At 39.7% G+C, this 18,053-nt stretch overlaps 1 protein-coding gene across 1 annotated transcript in view; it reads right to left on the bottom strand.

Moving 5' to 3' along the window:
- Positions 1–18,053, bottom strand: part of LOC135223630 (son of sevenless homolog 2-like) — a 547,573-nt gene that overhangs the window by 396,039 nt on the left and 133,481 nt on the right. The window contains 2 exon segments of the mRNA XM_064262244.1: positions 869–990; positions 4,491–4,618. Coding sequence (XP_064118314.1) covers positions 869–990; positions 4,491–4,618 — 250 coding nt within the window.

Below are 18,053 nucleotides of genomic sequence, written 5' to 3'. Positions count from 1 at the left end.
AAGTATAAATGGCAATAGCATAAGATATAAATGAAAAATTCCATGCTAAAGATGGGAATCCTGACAGCCCATCACTTTAAGCCATGTAAATGTGCTTAGTAGCAAATTCCTGCTCTTCACTTTATAAGTGGCAGTGATGAACTTTCTTTTGTAAGTCAACAGAATTATGCCTGTGCTTCACTAAAATTTCAAATGATTTTCATTTAATGTTTCTTTTCTTCTTATCAACCAACTTGTACTGATTTACAGGGTACTTTCACGGTAGGATGAGGTCATTATCTGTTGGTTAAAGTGTTTCTTCTAATCCCACCACTCTGTAATCCAGCAAAATCACTAATCGGGCAAACTGCAGGTCACCATGATGCCAGATTAGTGACGGATGACCTGCATTACCTATTTTTAACAGTTTAATTTCTCCATTATCACCACTCATATATTTTGCCCTTTTCACATTTAATACATATTTCCTAAATTACCAAGGTGTTAAGATTTGGATACTTTTTTTTAAGCTTCCACTACCACACCTCTGCTGCCCTAACCTTCTAAATTAAGGTATAAACCTCTCTATTACCCTCCCTCAGTCCTCTGCAAGAACTTAGCAACAGAAATTAGTTAAAAGATGAAATCTAACACATGATTAATAATACAAACATTCTGAAAATCCAAAATAATAAGAAATTTTGCTCAAAACTGTTTTACTTTGGCAAATAAAGTACTTATATTTTGTGTTACTCTATTCTTCACCTCTTTTCCTTTCCATATCATTTATCATTTACTTCATAATCTTATATTATCTACTTCATTCATACTTTACTTATATACATCACTATGAAGGAACAGTATACTGAAAACAAATCAAACACATTACCTGTCCATTGACTGACAATCTTCTATTATTGCTCTTGCATAAAACTATAAGACCATCAAAGAGGAATACATGTCTCTCCGTCTGCTTCTTTCCAGTTGCACCAAGTTTAAGCAAATCCCCTTCTGTAAATACATAATTTCAAAAAATAAAAACAAAGAATAAAAGTACAAACAACAAAGTTATCTCTAGATTTAAAAGTACAAGCAACAAAGGCATCTCTACAAGTTTATTCAGATAAATGAGTACTTGAGACACTTCACTGTTAAGATTGAAAAATCTTAAAAATGAATTCCTAGGTGGTTCTCTTATTTAAATGATAATCTGAAGAAAATCTGTTTAGATTTTATATACACACATTTATTGCTTAATTTTAAAGACAGCGAATGCATACAAATACTTGAGATTTACATTTTCGTAAAGTTTCAAGATATAATATTTTCACCTTTTCAGAGATCTTCAATTATTTATTTATAAGTGTCCTATTACAGAAAAATTTATCTTGTCTATTTGAATATTATATCTAAAGGAAGTTTTTTTGAAAACCTCTGACAATTCACTCCACTTCAAATTTAATCTCTTTTTTTTTATATTACAGTCATTTAGTTAGTTTATCAGAACCTGCTATAAGTACAGTAGTACCTCAGACTTTGAACTTAATTCGTTCCAGCCAACCCAAAAGTCCCCCTCTTTTCACATTATTTCTATTATTAATGTGTTCAAAAGTTAAATTAAGTGTGCAAAGAAATAAACCAGTATGTTATATGAAGTAATATTTTTGAAAAAAAACTGTTTTCGTGTACAATTTATAAACTCTTGGGTGAAAATGGAGGGAGGAGAGACGGGAAGCCTTTGAGGAAACCAAAATGGTCACAGTAGGCAAAGGTTGAGAGAGAAGAGAGAGAGAGAGAGAGAACGAAAGAGAGAGAGAGACGAGAGAGAGAGGAGAGAGGAGAGAGAGAGAGCGAGAGACGAGAGAGAGAGAGAGAGAGGAAGAGAGAAGAGGGAAGAGAAGGAAGAGAGAGAGTGTGTGTGTGTGTATGATTGTTGACATCTTTACACTTGGATCTTAAGTGCATGAAAGAGGTTAATTATGCCACAATACATCAACTTACTGTTGGCAAACAGCAGAATTTAAAATAAACATGAGGATTTTGCAAACAAATAAGCAATAAGTAAAGAATGCAAGGAAAGGAAAGAGGGGTTAAATAAATTTTCACAAGGAAGTCATTTAAACATACAATCGAAGGCACCCAGAAGCTGAACACATTGCTAGTGTGTTTTTATGTAGCCGAGTTACTTTTACATTGGTAAAAAATCATGAAAAAGCAATTGTCACTAGATAGGTATTTTACCATAATAAAAAGTAGTGATTAAGGCAAATCGAGTGTAAACGAAAGAAATGGGTTCATAATCATCTCAGCTCAGCTGGTAAGTCAGTAGGACCCCCATCTTCCATCTCCTCTCCTCTAACATTTCACTTAGCGCACCGAACACTAGCTCAAGTAAGTTTTTTTTTCCTTACTGTATTACATTTGATTTCATGTTTTATCATTATGATAAATTTACTGTGAAATAACATTTCGTTTTTTATATGAATTGGTACTGCTTTCATGTACACATTATAGTAATGATTTTACACTCTCTTCTTCTCTCATAAACAATATCACGACGCATGATAACTTAAAATCATTTATTCATTATTCCTCAAAAATATAAATGCTCTCTCCCTCTATCTCAAATTAGCTGTGCATCACCACAATGACGAATGATTTTGTTAATCGTTTACGCTAAATTTTATTGTGAAAAGCTTTGTTCTTTCATTTACTATTTTGTTGAATATGGTTAAACAATACCATCTCACTCAGCGCACCAAACACTGGCTCAATTAAGACTTTTTATTATTTCTGTATTGCACTTGATTGTTTTCATATTTTATCATCATGTTAAATTTATTGTGAAATTCCCTTTTTTATGTGGATTTTTATTACTTTTACATACATTAAATACAGCAATATTTTAACTCTCTTCTTCTCTCCTCAACATATCAACGCTCCCTCGTTCAGTCTCAAGTCAGCTGCTCGTGATGTCACCATGGTATCGTACAATTTTGTACATCTTTTACGCTAAATTTCATATTGCAATGCTTTTATATATTTTATTGAATATGATTATCATTAAACTATATACAGGCACTCCCCTGCTTACGATGGGTTTGGCTTACGATGGGTTTGGCTTACGACGTTCTGAGGTTACGACACTTTTCGCGGGGGATGCGTACCAGACCCCCCGTGAATAGTTAGAACCCGCGAATGTTTGGAACCCCTATAAAAACACTAAAAACAGCCTATTTTGCTAGTTAAAACTCAAGAAAAACCACTAAAAATGTTCATACTTGGTTTTTTTAATAGTTTTATCACAAAAAGTGCATTTTATGATGAAATTGATAAACAAAATCAGGAATTTGTGGATATTTCTCATAGAAAAATACCGCAAATGCGCGAATTTTCCGTGAATAATGTGGGGAAACGTTCCCGAGAGAAATCCACGAATGTGTGAGTCCGCAAATCCGAGAATGCAAATACGGGGGGCCCACTGTATACATATTCATCAGAAATTATTTCCAAGTTTATGATTCATGTTACAGGGTTGCGCTGCTTACAACATCAATCTGACAGAAGAAATAGGTCTCCAATAATGCAAAATAATCAATATTTGAAGAATTTTTTCATGAAAAAGTGAAATAAAAAGCAGTTTACCTGGATTTTAATATTACACCCAAGCATTAAAAGTAAGGTTTTCTTAGGATTTTTGACAATTTTCCGGCTTACAACGATTTTCGGCTTATGACGCGTCTCAAGAACGGAACCCCTGTCATAAGCCGGGGACTGCCTATACTACATATAAATGAAAAAAATGTTAATACAGTTTTTCTTGCAGGACGCAGTAGGCTGTCAAATACAAGATAATAAACAAGATAATTGGTCAGTTTGTGGTTCGAGCATTTGTTCAACAAATGATACAAAATTTTCTTGACAATTTCAATCAGAAAACAGAATGTACGACATGAGAAACGTTCGACAAACGAGGTACATACCACTGTATTCCTCAATATCCCATTAACATGTAAAAATAGGGAGTTTTGTAATGCTTTTGATAGTAAAAATGGAAATAAACCTGTTATTATTAAATAACACTTAATGAGAAATACATTCGTAAAAATGGAAATAAACATGTTATTATTAAATAACACGAGAAATACATTACCAAGTATTTTAAATTACTTCCCTTTCGGGTCCACTCTAGTGTCTGTTATTTATCAGGGGGAGCAAATATTTATAGAAGATACAATTGAAGATAGCTGTGATTGAATGTAGTTCATGCTTCTCACTAACTCAAGTTACAACTCAAATACGTTCTATACTATCAGCTTAAAAAAAGCAAACTCACTGGCTTTTTTGTAAATGTTTCTCTTAAGCCATTAGTTGTACTTTTTCTTTTTTATAAAAATGGTAAAACATCCTTCACATGTATTTCGTATCTAACAAGATGGGATAATTCTAAATAAGCTGGAAACAAAAGCCTCATTAATGCTGGCTTTCTAGAGTAATCACCTTTAACTCACCTAATACAAATTCATTACAGCACTGAGTGATTACTTTGCCTTCCCAGCCTTCTATAGATTTTTGTAGTTCCTTCATCTTCAGTAACATTTGTTGTCTACTTAATCTGCCATGCCGCAAGCTAATTTCACTGAAATTTAAGAATCACCATCAGTTGCAACAAACAACATGCAATGATACAATTAAAAGCATATAAGAAGTTCTATGGTAAATGAAGTATCCACAATTTAACAAATATTCTCACTTTCATATGTGAGAAACAATTAGGTTAAGACAGAAACACATTCATGTTTAATCACACATTTCAACATGTAAATAATACCAAATGCATATTATAAATACAGTCAACACCCAGTATTTGCAGGGGAAAGGGACCACAAACACCGGTGAATAGGTCAATTCTGCAAATACTTGGCATCCCCCTCTAAAAATGCTTACAACTGGCTATTTAAATAGTTAAAAAACCAGACCCCCTTCTAAAAAAGTTAATAACTACATATTTTAACCCTCTTACGCCGGAGCCCTAAAAATCAAAACGTCTCCCGTATGCCGGGCCTGGTTTGGAGTGAGCGCGGAAGTGGAAAAAATAATTGTTTTCAAAAATTACACGCGCCGCGTACTTTTGAAGATAAGAGTCATTTTTGGCTCCTTTTTTGTCATTGCCTGAAATTTAGAATGCAACCATCAGAATGAAAATATATTATTATCATATGTAAAAATAATGCGATATATGGTAGCGAAAAAAAAAAATTCATACATAATTGTATTCAAATCACGCTGTGCAGAAAAGCGGTCAAAGCTAACCAGTTACTTATTTTTTGCGTTGTATTGTACATAAACTATTGCGATCATTTTGATATATAATACATTGTAAAACAATAAAAAGCAACACCGGAAAAATATTATCACAAAATGATGTACGAATTCGTAACGCGCGGACGCAAAAAAATATTTTTTTCAAAAATCACCGTAATTCTAAATAATGTTCTAGAGACTTCCAATTTGTCAAAATTAAGACAAATGATTGAATATTACGATTACTGTAAGAGTTTTAGATTAGAATTGCAGATTTCGACCATTTCGGACGAGTTAAATTTGACCGAATGTCGAAATTTTTAATATATATATTTTTTTATATGCACATATTTCAAAGATGGAAAAAAGCTACAACCTTCAATTATTTTTTATTGTATTCTTCATGAATTTGCACATTTGATATATGAAACTATAAAAAGGCTAATATGAAAAGGAGCAAATATTAGGATAATGCCATGTACGTATTTCGGAGACTTGCGGCCGCGAATCGGCGAGCGGAGTGAAGGTAAAAGGGATTTTTTTTTGACGTAAGGAAAAATCTATTTCTGGGCGTTGATTGGCTCGTGTCGCCAGCGAAATATCCTTTAATCTATTATTTCTAGGGTAAATGTACTAACACATACAGAGAATAAATAAAATAAGAAAAAGGTCAGTATAACTGACTCGCTCACAACCCTCCAGGAGGGTGTCGGTATGAACACTAGGCGAGTGAGACCACTACCACGAGCCAAATGCCAATAGAAATCTCCCACTACAAAATCCCTCCAAGAGGGGAGCCGACCCACAGAGTGAGCAGCTCGTATAACACTACTACTCCATCCCATGCTGCCGACTGCTGCGCCTCTGGTGGCCATCCTGAAGTTAGCAGACAATCTTGGGCTTGGGCGAAGGGATGGGTAGGGTGGGATTTCGCTGGCGACACGAGCCAATCGCCCAGAAAATAGATTTTTCCTTACGTCAAAATCCCTTTTCTGGGCTCAGCTCGTGTCGCTGCGCGAAATCGTACCAGAGAAATAGCACAAGATTGTAAACAAAAGTAATAAAATGAGAATAAAAATAAAATAAATCAGAATAGGTCTCAAATAAAAAGATAAAATATATAAGAATAGACTATAATTGCTAAAAGATACATATACACAGGGGTATAAAAATAGAATATGCTTAATTACCCTTAAATCTAATCATGTTTGTTAACATAAGGTAATTACATGTACAGGTAAAATTGATTTACATGTATCAATGTTATCTGTGTAACAGCATGTATCAAAAGTATAATAGCAATTAATAAAAACAATCAACAATAATAATATATAAGGAATGTATATGACTTAATATACAAAACCCGTAATCATTATAAAATGATGTATCCCCTAGCATAAAAATAAGGGGAAACATCCATGAGATCAATGTTTATAATCATTTGTGAGTGTCCTAACCAGACAATAAGGGGGCACCCACTTTACACTATCACAAAAGCAGCTAAGACAGGAATGAATGCAAATGAACCAGGTAGGAATAGACGAACTTTTGGGTGAGGAGGTAGAAAGGAGGACATGAATCTTCTACTACAAACTAGCTAGAGTCAGGGGAAACTATGTTACCCGCTGCTACTGCTGGGAATTTCAGAGCTTCCAAGGACTTAAGGTGTGACGTTTGAACACTGTCGGCGATTTCCATCCAGTATACTTTTCAACTCATCGAAGTTCATATGTTGGAAATAATTTAATTGAGGTGGCTACTACCTGACATCATGTGCTTTCGGGAAAGAGTCAGGATTGGCTTGCTTAATAAAGTACAGGATTTGTTGCCTGATGCCTTTAATGGATAAAGTTCCACCTTTTTCCCTCCTAAAGAGGGGGACCCGACGAAGATGAGGAGGTCCTAGACAGAAAGGCTCGTAAGGTTGTAACTGGGCAAAGAGATACATCTTGTGGAAGGGGGTAGTACCTTCCAAGGTTCCCACCTCATCAAAGGATCTTCATTCTTTGCTAAAAAGCTACGTTCCGGAGAAAGTAGGACTTCTCCTGTGGGAAGGAACTGAATATGATCCGGGTCTCTGGATAGAGCCGACAGTTCTGAAATTCTTGCTCCTGAAGCTAAGCTTAATAAGAATAGGGTTTTTTCTTAAGAGCATTATAAACAAGCATGTGTTCATTATCGGTTTCGGAAGCCAGTTTAGAACATCGTTTAAGAACCATGAAACTGACGTAGGCCTTACAGAAGGCCTAAGCCTAGCACATGCCTTAGGAATAGACGAGAAGTAGGAATCCGTCAAGTCTATGTTAAACTCCAAATTGAAATATCTTTTTCAAAGCTGACTTGTTTGTCGTAATCGTGCTAGCTGCTAAACCTTTTTCAAATAAGGATCTGAAAAAGGATATAGCTGAATTAACTGTCATGATTCTAATATCCGAATCTCTCAGGAAGGTTGCTAACTTTTTGACAGCAGCATCATACTGCCTCAAAAGTCGAATCCCTTTTATCGGATTCCAAGAATAGAATATTCTGAGGGTCAATATTCGCATCTCTTTTTTTTTTTTTTTTTTTTTTTTTTTTTTTTTTTTTTTTTTTTTTTTGCCGCAAAACTTCATGAAATCCATAAAGTTAGGGTTTTGAGAATGAGAATCCCTGAGGAAGCGAACACAGTCTTCATTTGTACTGACTGGGAGAGCTTGGGACTGGGGATCTGAAGAGGACGAAGGCCCAGCTCCAAAATTAGAGGATACCAGTTGCTCTTCGGCCAGTCTGGGGCTACTAGAGCCACTTGACCCTTTGAATGTCCTGAGTTTTGTTCAATACTTTGGACTCTTGATTTTTAGATTCACTGGAGGGAAGACGTAAATCTTCTCCCAGTTGTTCCAGTCTAGAGCCAGGGCGTCCGTGGCATAGGCCAGAGGGTCCAGGTTGGGGGCTACATAACACGGTAGTTTGTGGTTCGCTTGTGATGCGAAGAGGTCCACCTGTAGCCCTGGGACTCTTTGAAGGATCCATTGGAACGAACTGTTGTCCAGTGACCATCAGACTCTAGGGGTACTGATCGGGATAGGGCGTCTGCTATGACGTTTCTTACTCCAGCTATGTGAGTGGAGGAAAGATGCCAACTGAACTTGTCTGCCAGGGAGAAGATGGCTATCATGACGTGATTTAGATGACGTGACTTGGAGCCTCCTCTGTTTATACAATGTACTACTGCGCTGTCAGGACTAGCTTTATGTGGGGAGTACTTGGGTGGGGCGTAACCTTTTTAGAGTCAAGAACACTGCCATTGCCTCCAGTACGTTATATGGAACTGACGGAACTGAGTGACCAAGTCCCTTGAACCTTTTTGACCTGGGAATACCCTCCCCAGCCGCTTAAGGACGCGTCTGTGTGGGATGGTTGACCCCTGGTGGAGGGAACTGAAGGGGTACTGACATTGATAAATTCTTGACTCTCGCCCATGGCCGAAGTCGATTCTTTAGAATCAGAGGCACTGAGGATAGTTTGTCCCTGGACCTGAACGTTTGCTCGCGAGCGCCAGATTCTGGTTAGGTCTTTCAGCTTGGCTTTCATTAAGACGTTTGGCACTGATGCAAGACTGGAGAGAACCCAGGATCCTTTCCTGGGCTCTCCTTGACGGCTAGTTTGTGACTTAGAATTGCTTGACTGACTTTGCTATTTCTTTCCTTTTGGTTGATGGAATCGACAGAGTGTGGGATGATAGATTCCATTGAATGCCCAGCCACTGAAAGTTTGACTCTGGACGTGAGTCTTGCTTTGGCCGGTTTCTGTTATTTTGAAGCCTGAGAATTATTCCAGGAACTTGGAAATCACTTTCAGAGTAGCTCTGTTGCAATTCCCTCGACTGTTAGGGGCCCAGATCAACCAATCGTCGAGATACGCTACTACCATGATCCCTTGCGATCTGAGTTGTTGCACTACCACTTCCGCTAGCTTCGTGAACACTCTGGGTGCCACGTTGAGTCCGAATGGAACTACCTTGAAGGAGAATGTCTGGTCTCCTATCTTGAAACCCAGATACGGACGGAAGTGTCTTGCAATAGGGATATGATAGTAAGCGTCTGTAAGATCGATAGAGGTGGTGACGGCCCCACGGGGAAGTAGGGTCCGCACCTGTGAGATCGTGAGCATCTTGAACTTGTCGCAGCGGATGGCTAAGTTTAAGCGGGACAAGTCTAAGATTACCCTTCTTTTTTGTGAGCCTTTCTTTGGCACGCTGAACAAGCGACCTTGAAATTTTAATCTCTTGACTTTCGCTATAGCTCCTTTTTGAAGGAGATCGTCCTGCGTACTCTGTCAATTCCTTGGAAGGAAGTTGACGGAAAGGTCTGGATGGAGGTGGGTTCGTCAACCAGCTCCAACCCAGACCTTTTGACACTATGCTCTGAGCCCCCATTGGCTGAAGTTCCACGGTGGCGAAAGTGAAAACAGCCTCCCCCTACCTGAAGTTCTTCATTGGTTCTGGTAACTGCCTCGGCCTCCTCTGAAGTGCTTTCCCCTGTTAAAGGGGCTCCCGATCCTCTCCCACGAAAGGAACGCTTACCTCTACCTCCCTTACCCGAGCGGTCATACTTCTGAGAAGCTTACTCCGAAGGCTTCGTTGTAAGCTGGAGAGATGGGCGGGGTAAGAGTGGGGGAGCTGAGGCTGAGGGGATATCACATAAATTGGCTGTGATTGACCTTAGAAGTGGAGGGTTGGGCTGTCTGCACTAACGGTACTGTTGGAACTTGTTGAGGAAAGCGTAGTTGCTTCTTCTGGTAAGGTTGGAAACGCTGGGTTTCTTTTGTCCTTACCTTTAGGAGTCAGGTCTTGCCTTCCTGTCTTAGCCGAAAGGCCCCAACGATCCTTAAGGCTCTGGTTTACCTGGTAGCCTCTGATTGGACCTCCTTAACCATAGCTTCTGGGAAGAGATCTGCTCCCCAGATGCTAGACGAGAGTAACCTATTCGGTTCATGCCGAATGGTTGCCTCTTGTAGGACATGCTTCCTACAATTCGTCCGAGCAGTGGCAAACTCAAACATATCTGACTGTACCGTTTGAGTCAGGGCCTTGGTCATGAGCTTAAAAATCGGTTCTGATCCATAAGCCATGGTAGCTACCTCAGACATAGCCATAGAATTGATGGATCTGGCTAGACGCAATTTTGCATCAAACTCAGCCTGAATAAGGAAAAACTATCTGGGAGCCTGGGTAGCTTTTCACCAAAACTGCTCCATAGCACAGTCCGGTTTGAGTTTGCCAGCTGAGAATGTATTCGGCAAGTCTTCCCACAATCTCCAACTGAGGGGAGCAACGGAGAAGTGGGATCCGCTTCCTTCAACTGCGGTATAGGTTCCCCCTTCTGGGCCGCTGGGATGGTCGACCTCGCGATCTTGGTTAGGAACGGGAGCGGGGTACTCTCATCCATTGTAAAAATGGTAAAGGGACTCTTAAATGGTTGTATCTTGGTGTTAGAACAATCCATGTCCTCTAAACACCTGGAGGCCATTCTCTCTGAGCCTGGTCTCGTGATAGAGGACTGTCTCCTTAGGTACCTTATCGTCCCGCACCATAGCCGACGGCGTAAGCCTTGCGTAGCCTATGAACGGAGGCTGGAGGTCTTCCGGGAAGAACTCGAAGTCCTCTATTCTTCGAGTCCCAAATTCCGGTATAGAGATGAGACCGTCTTGGAAGGGGGCGTATGACGCTACTCTCCACGGTTGTTCATAGAGAACTGAGGTAGTGAGTCATACGGAGGAAGTTGGGATCCACTCGTGTTGGACAGTGGAGGAGGCTAGAGGAGCTTCTCTCAGCCCGGCTATAATTGGAGTCCTGGGAAAGTAATCCTGTCCGACAGACGAGAGATCATTTGCTCCATGCTACTCTTTAAGGACCCAAACCAGGTCCCCCACCTGTTGCAACAGGCCAGCATTGGAGTCCAAAGCCGGAGCTGCTGCGGAGGTGGAGGGGAGGCTCTGAATCGGAACCAAAGGTAGCGGAACTGGTGATTCTGCCGGAGTGCGAGATCTCTCTCTGGAGGTTATTTACCTCCTCGAGGACTTAGAGCCGGAGCTAGAAGCTTTAGACCTGGATTCTCCGGGTATTCCCAGCCGGAGACTTACGGGAGGAGGATGAAGCCGAAGTCCGTCTTCTTAGACGACGACGACGTCTTAGTCAAAGTCATCACCTTAGACTTGACCTTAGGTCTAACCGAAGCACCAGGAGGAGAATATATTTCGTCACCCGTAAAGCCTTGGAAGGATGGAGGAGAGGTTGCAGGAGTAGAAGAAACAGTTACGCCCAAGGTGACCCTTGGGTGTCCACCGTACCTACCTCGACCAACAGGTCGTCTATACCTACCATAGGTTCAACATTAATATCTAGGGTCGCGACATCCGTAGAGATATCCTGGTCCTGATCAGTTAATGAGGTGGCCAGCTGTTGTTGGATGAAGGCGATAGTCGGATCCGCTTCTATCGGGTCGACGTATCCTGTCGCCTTGCCTCCGGGGAAGATTAGTAATGCCAACCGCTTCTCTAGGATGTAGGGCTGTCCCTTGGCGGCATTTTTTTCCCAAAACCAGCCGACCCAGGCCCGCAGGGTAGCCAGTGCGGTATCTCTTACGCCGGAGCCTGGAAGAGAGGGCGTAGTTTAGATTTAAGAATCACTTAAAACTAAAACTTAAAGTATAACTTAAATTAATTGCCTTAAGTTAATATGATGAAAAACTTAAGCGCTAAAAAAGAAGCGGAGCAGCTACTGGAGATGTAAAACTTACCCCTTCCAAAAGCTGGCTCACCAGATCGTAACATATGGTACACGTCTCATGGTACCAGACCTGGATGTCCCGAGCGGAGTCGCGCATGGAGCATGGGACCGGCAAACTTCGTGTCCACAAGGGTCCTGAAGTGTGGCGGAACATCCTTGGATGCTCACAGTTGGTGGCCTGTAAGTGGGGAGACACATGAGTATCTTAAAAAACATCACTTACAGTCTAAAGGACAGAAGAGCTCCGATTGCATGCCGGAGCTCGGAAAAAAAAATTTGTGCATAAAACCCTCCCTGCATCGCCTGAATAGGCTATAATCCCGGAGAGGATCGGAAGATATGAAAGGGAGGGGATGGTTTAAGGTTCTTAAGATAAACTTAAAGATAACTTAAACCTAACACACAAGCAAACCGGACAAAGTCCAGTGCGTAGCGGAGTGTAGTAACTCAGCAAAACGGTAAGGTTAGTAGAGACCCACTGTATGCTCCGGTCCACCCTACTGGGTGGACTAACAACTTTCCGCTGGATACCAGGACTCCGATCAGGAAGGAGCCCTAGTAAGATGGGAAAGAGCGAGAAGACATACAGGCTCAAGCTAGCCCGGAGCGACAAGGTAGCGCGGAGTGGGCAAGGCCAGTACCCCCCACTCCGTACCAACCGGCCGGACCGAGAAGCCGGAGAGGTCGAGACAGTCCTGGTCTGTCCCGACTCCCTAGCCCCACCCCCTCCGCCTGAGGGAGAGAGGGAGGCAGGCTCGGGTATGAAGAGCGCATGGGCAGACGACCCGCCCCCGCCCGACTCTATGGAACGAGGTGAGGGGGGGGAAGAATGACTGGACAGGCGTCTGGCTGGCCCGTGATCACGAAGATCACAAATGAACCACGAGGCGGTAAGACCAAATACGACAACTAAGCCTAGGACAACCACTGATCAGGGAGATGCTATCGGGAAGCATACTGAACTGAAAAGCGGAGGCAAATAAGCCCACTGGGCCGAACCAACTGATCAGAGAGATGCTATAGGGAAGCAACCGAAACTGATGAGCGTAGTATAGGCTCAAAGAGCCAGGACCTAGGCTAAGCCAGACGCCTAACTAACCTAACAATAATAAAATATACAGTTATATAATTAAATAAATGAAAGAAAGAAACAATATAGCAGGAGAAAAAATCCAGGAGTGTACGACTAACCCGAAGGCAAGTTACCACTCAAACGTAGTCAGAGGCCGATACTAAGAACCTGGACTAGGGTCTGATAGAAGAAGCCTACGTAAGGTAAAATACATGCATGCATGACAAACCTGAGTAGACCGTACCCAAAGCGGATAATCATAAAGAGCGAAGATAAATAAGGGGATGTTCTAGGTATGGGAGACCAAGAACGAACCCATCACGAGGCAGAACCATGCTGCCATGCTTCCGACCCCGAGGTAGTATTTATACCTAAAAAAACTGGCAAATACTGTCTCAGGGCCGGAAAAAACCAAACTAACCGTAAATACTGAGTACTTAAACTAGCTGCTGCGATAGCTGCACGCTCCATAATAGAAAATCCAATGAAAGGGCACAAAAAAACACAGAGAGAAAAAATATCACAACCGCTCGTGTGTGCTAACTTGAAAGGATGGCCACCAGAGGCGCAGCAGTCGGCAGCATGGGATGGCGTAGTAGGTAGTACGAGCTGCTCACTCTGTGGTCGTCTCCCCTCTTGGAGGGATTTTGTAGTGGGAGATTTCTATTGGCATTTGGCTCGTGGTAGTGGTCTCACTCGCCTAGTGTTCATACCGACACCCTCCTGGAGGGTGAGCGAGTCAGTTATACTGACCTTTTTCTTTATTTTATTTATTCTCTGGTATGTGTTAGTACATTTACCCTAGAAATAATAGATTAAAGGATATTTCGCGCAGCGACACGAGCTGAGCCCAGAAATATATTTTTCAAAAATTCACCATAAATCACAATATTGTTTTAGAGACTTCAAATTTGTTTCAAAATGAAGAAAAATGACGGAATATTACTAGGCCGTAAGAGTTTTAGCTTACAATTGCGTTTTTCAACTATTTCGGTAGAGTCAAATTTGACCGAACGTGGTTTTTTTTGTTTTTTTTTCTATTTATCGTGATTTATATGCAAATATTTCAAAAAAAAGAGAAAAGCTACAACCTTCAATCATTTTTAGTTGTATTCTACATGAAATTGCGCACATTTTCATATATAAAACTTTATGTAACAGCTAATTTTAAATGGTGCAAACATTTCGACAATCGCACAAAAAAATTCTGATTTTTTCGGAAGAGTTACCGCGCGAACGAACGTAATTTTTTTTTTCATAAATTCACCATAAATCGAAATATTGTGCTAGAGACTTCCAAGTCGTTGCAAAATGAAGGTAAATGATTGAATATTACTAGAATATAAGAGTTTTAGCTTACAATTGTGTTTTTCGACCATTTCGGTAAGAGTCAAAAGCTGACCGAAAGTTGAAATTTTGCACTTAACGTTATTTATATGAAAATATTTCAAAACTGATAAAAGCTACAACCATGGTTTTTTTTTTGTTGTATTGTGCATGAAATTGCGCACATTTCCATATATAAAACTTTATGTAACGGCAAATTTAAAGGGTGCAAACATTAGGACAATCGCACGAAAAAATGTATCGGAAGAGTTATCGCACGAACGTAAGGAAAAAGTTTTTTCATAAATTCACCATAAATCGAAAATATTGATTGCTAGAGACGTCCAATTTGTTGCAAAATGAATGCAAATGATTGAATATTACTATAATATAAGAATTTTAGCTTACAATTGCGTTTCTTGACCATTTCTGTAGAGTCAAAGTTGACCGAAGGTTGAAATTTTTGCACTTATCGTTATTTATATGAAAATCATTGTCAAATGAAAAGCTACAATCATGAGTATTTTTAGTTGTATTGTGCATGAAATTGCGCACATTTTCATATATAATACTTCATGTAAAGGATAATTTAAAATGGTGCAATAATTATGTCAAAGTGACGAAATAATTTCCGAGATGTGTCACTGATACTTTTTAGTGCGATAAGAAAGAAATTCGCGCTTGACGCGCCTGCGTAGCGATTGTAAACAAAAACAACGCCTTGATCCGTGAACTCCCAGCATCCCCCCAAGGCGCGTGATACAAAAGTTTTCGGCTGGTAGGCCTATAAGTATTTTTCCCACGCAAGAATTTTAAAAAAACTTTTTTGAGCCGACGTATGATACGTCCAATCGGCATACGGGAGACATTTTGACTCGACGTTTAATACGTCCAATCGGCGTAAGAGGGTTAATAGTTCATACACCAAATGTATACCGTAAACTATCACCTTACACAGAATATACTTTACACTATCATCAAAACTACTTTTAATATTTCACAGTCCTGTTACAATATTTATACTTTAAAATATCATAAAAAATACTTTAATATTTCAAAGTCCTGTTACAATATTATCCTTAAAAATATAAGGCTTATAAATAAGTGTGAAAACTATTCAAGTGACTCCTATTTTCAAGTATACATCCATTTTCTCTCACACAGTATTGAAACAATCCCATTTTCTTTTTACCACACATGAGGAAACAATGGGAAGTTACCTTAGTATTTAATATGCATTAAAAAAATACCTTTCTTATTGATAGTTTGAAAATTGCCAATTTTTTTTTTTCATAAAAAAATGTATTTAATCATGAAAATACAGTAATAAAAGTGAATATTACTTGACAAAAAAATCTGCAAATTACCAACTTTTTTACGCATAATTCAGTGATAAATTCCACAGAAAAATACAAGAATAGGTGAAGCCATGAATCCTGAAGTGAATAGACTGGGGTAACAGTAGTAACAAATGGTAGAGTTCAGACATTGGTGTCTTAGTCTAAAATGGATTTAGGATCCAAACGCACTGTGCTTCCAAACAAATGATGGCCTAATAAAGGGATGTGGTCCTATGGTGGAAGGAAATGCCCTCTAAATGGCAGATGAGCCTTTTCTACAAAGGCCAAAGACAACCCCTTTTTCAAAATTGTGGAATGTTGGGAATGAAAATAAATGCAATCATAATGCTCTGTATGGTATGAAAATCATCAAATGACAGAGGAACAGTTCGCAGGCCCCTAACACACTCAGTTGTTTACAAAATTCAGCAAACATATATGAACCACTGTTAAGCAAAAAAAAAGGCAGTCCCTTTAACGAATCTTTTAAAAGTGATTCGGCAGTGTTTCTTTGTGCCACTATGTAAGCATGTGGTCTGAAATTCTAAGATCTGTGGTAAAGTGATGTGTAATTACACTCATGTGTGCACTACAGAATAAAAAATAAATATAATCAAACAGCAGAACAGTTCTTACAGTGACATTTTTTTAAAAGCAATTGCTCCATGGTTCATTTCATTATGCAACAGTATGCTCTGTCACCATCTTCAACATTACACAAAATTTGCTGCATATTATCTAATGCAAAATGACAAATTTTCTAAGAATTTGTATTTTTCATAGCTACAAACCTGAGGTCTTAACAATAGGATCATTTTCTACTGCCAGCTGGATCCAGTTAAATCGCAGATGAAAAGCAAGGAATCTTGTGAGATCTGGTAATGTGTGCGTATATCAGGTGAAAACTGGTCAAAGACCACGCACCCACGCCACTGCGTTCAGTCTTTTTCTTAACCGCCTGGGTGTGAGTCGCGGTTGCCCTCTTTCGGCCTTTTACCCAGTTCATTACCCATTTTCATTTGTGTTTCTGTGTGTGTAATTGTATTATGGCTTCTGCTCTTTCTCGGCCTCGCCAACATATGTGCCAAGAACTCGAGGTTTCCTGTGTTCTCGTTTCCTGGCTTCTTCAGCGACAGACCCACACTCCACATGCAATAGGTGTCGTGCTAATGTTTGTACCATAACAAATCCCTGCCTGGAATGTCGTGTGTGGCCAAGAGAGCAGTGAAGTTATTTTATAGTAAGATGGAGCATCGTAGAGTTTCTACCCTTCCTTTGTGGGGAGGGTTTTCATCTCCACGCCCCGATGCTTCATCTTCTTCCGCAGTTACTCCCCATAATGCTAATGTCATCATACCTTTGCCCAAAGGATTAGATATTTTTACGTGACTAGGAACCAATTGGTTACCTAGCAACGGGACCTACGGCTTATTGTGGGATCTGAACCACATTGTATTAAGAAATTAATTTCTATCGCCAGAAATAAATTCCTCTGGTTCCGCATTGGCTGAGCCAAGAATCGAACTTCAGACCACCAGGTTGGTAGCCGTGCGCGAAATGCACTCAGCCAACATGGAACTGGCAGTCAATGTTAAGACCTCAGGTTACTTAGCTATGAAAAATACAAATTAATAAAACAATTTTTCATTTGTTCATATGTGGAACAAACCTTCTGTTTTAACATTAGGATAGACTCATACTTAGAGGGAGGTATGAGAATTGTGAACAAACTGGAGGTTAGGGACACTTGATCAGTCTTCTTAGAAATGGAATTTTTATTATAAAATTAATATTAATAATACCTGTATAATTTATCTAGCCCTAAATCCCCCAAAACTGCACCAAAATTTACCACATTGGCAACCCTGTTACCTCATATTCTGTCCACCAGTTGGCAACACTGTCATTGACAGTTACAAAACCTTCCCTTGAAAATCAGCTGTGATAGGCAGATCGTGGGGTAGGATGGGTGGGACTAGATAAATTATACAGGTACATATTATTAATATTAATTTTATAATAAAAATTCCATATTAATAAACATTACCTTAATATAATTTATCTAGCCTGATTAACCACAATGAAAAAGGAGGAGGGAATCTGAGTAAAATTTCCCTTTTGGGCAGAATAAGACAAAACAATCAAAGAAATATATATCATAGGCAGTTAAAAACTCAACCCAAAGTCTAAGATACTAAGAACTCAAAGTCTCCTACCATAATGCCGCCGAACTGCGGTAGTAAAGGACAAGGAGTAAGTGCAT

The sequence above is a fragment of the Macrobrachium nipponense genome, chromosome 10 (genome assembly GCF_015104395.2).
Source record: "Macrobrachium nipponense isolate FS-2020 chromosome 10, ASM1510439v2, whole genome shotgun sequence".
In the NCBI taxonomy this organism is placed as follows: domain Eukaryota; kingdom Metazoa; phylum Arthropoda; class Malacostraca; order Decapoda; family Palaemonidae; genus Macrobrachium; species Macrobrachium nipponense.
The sequence above is the reverse complement of the archived record's forward strand: the minus strand, read 5'-3'. Positions and strand labels throughout refer to the sequence as shown.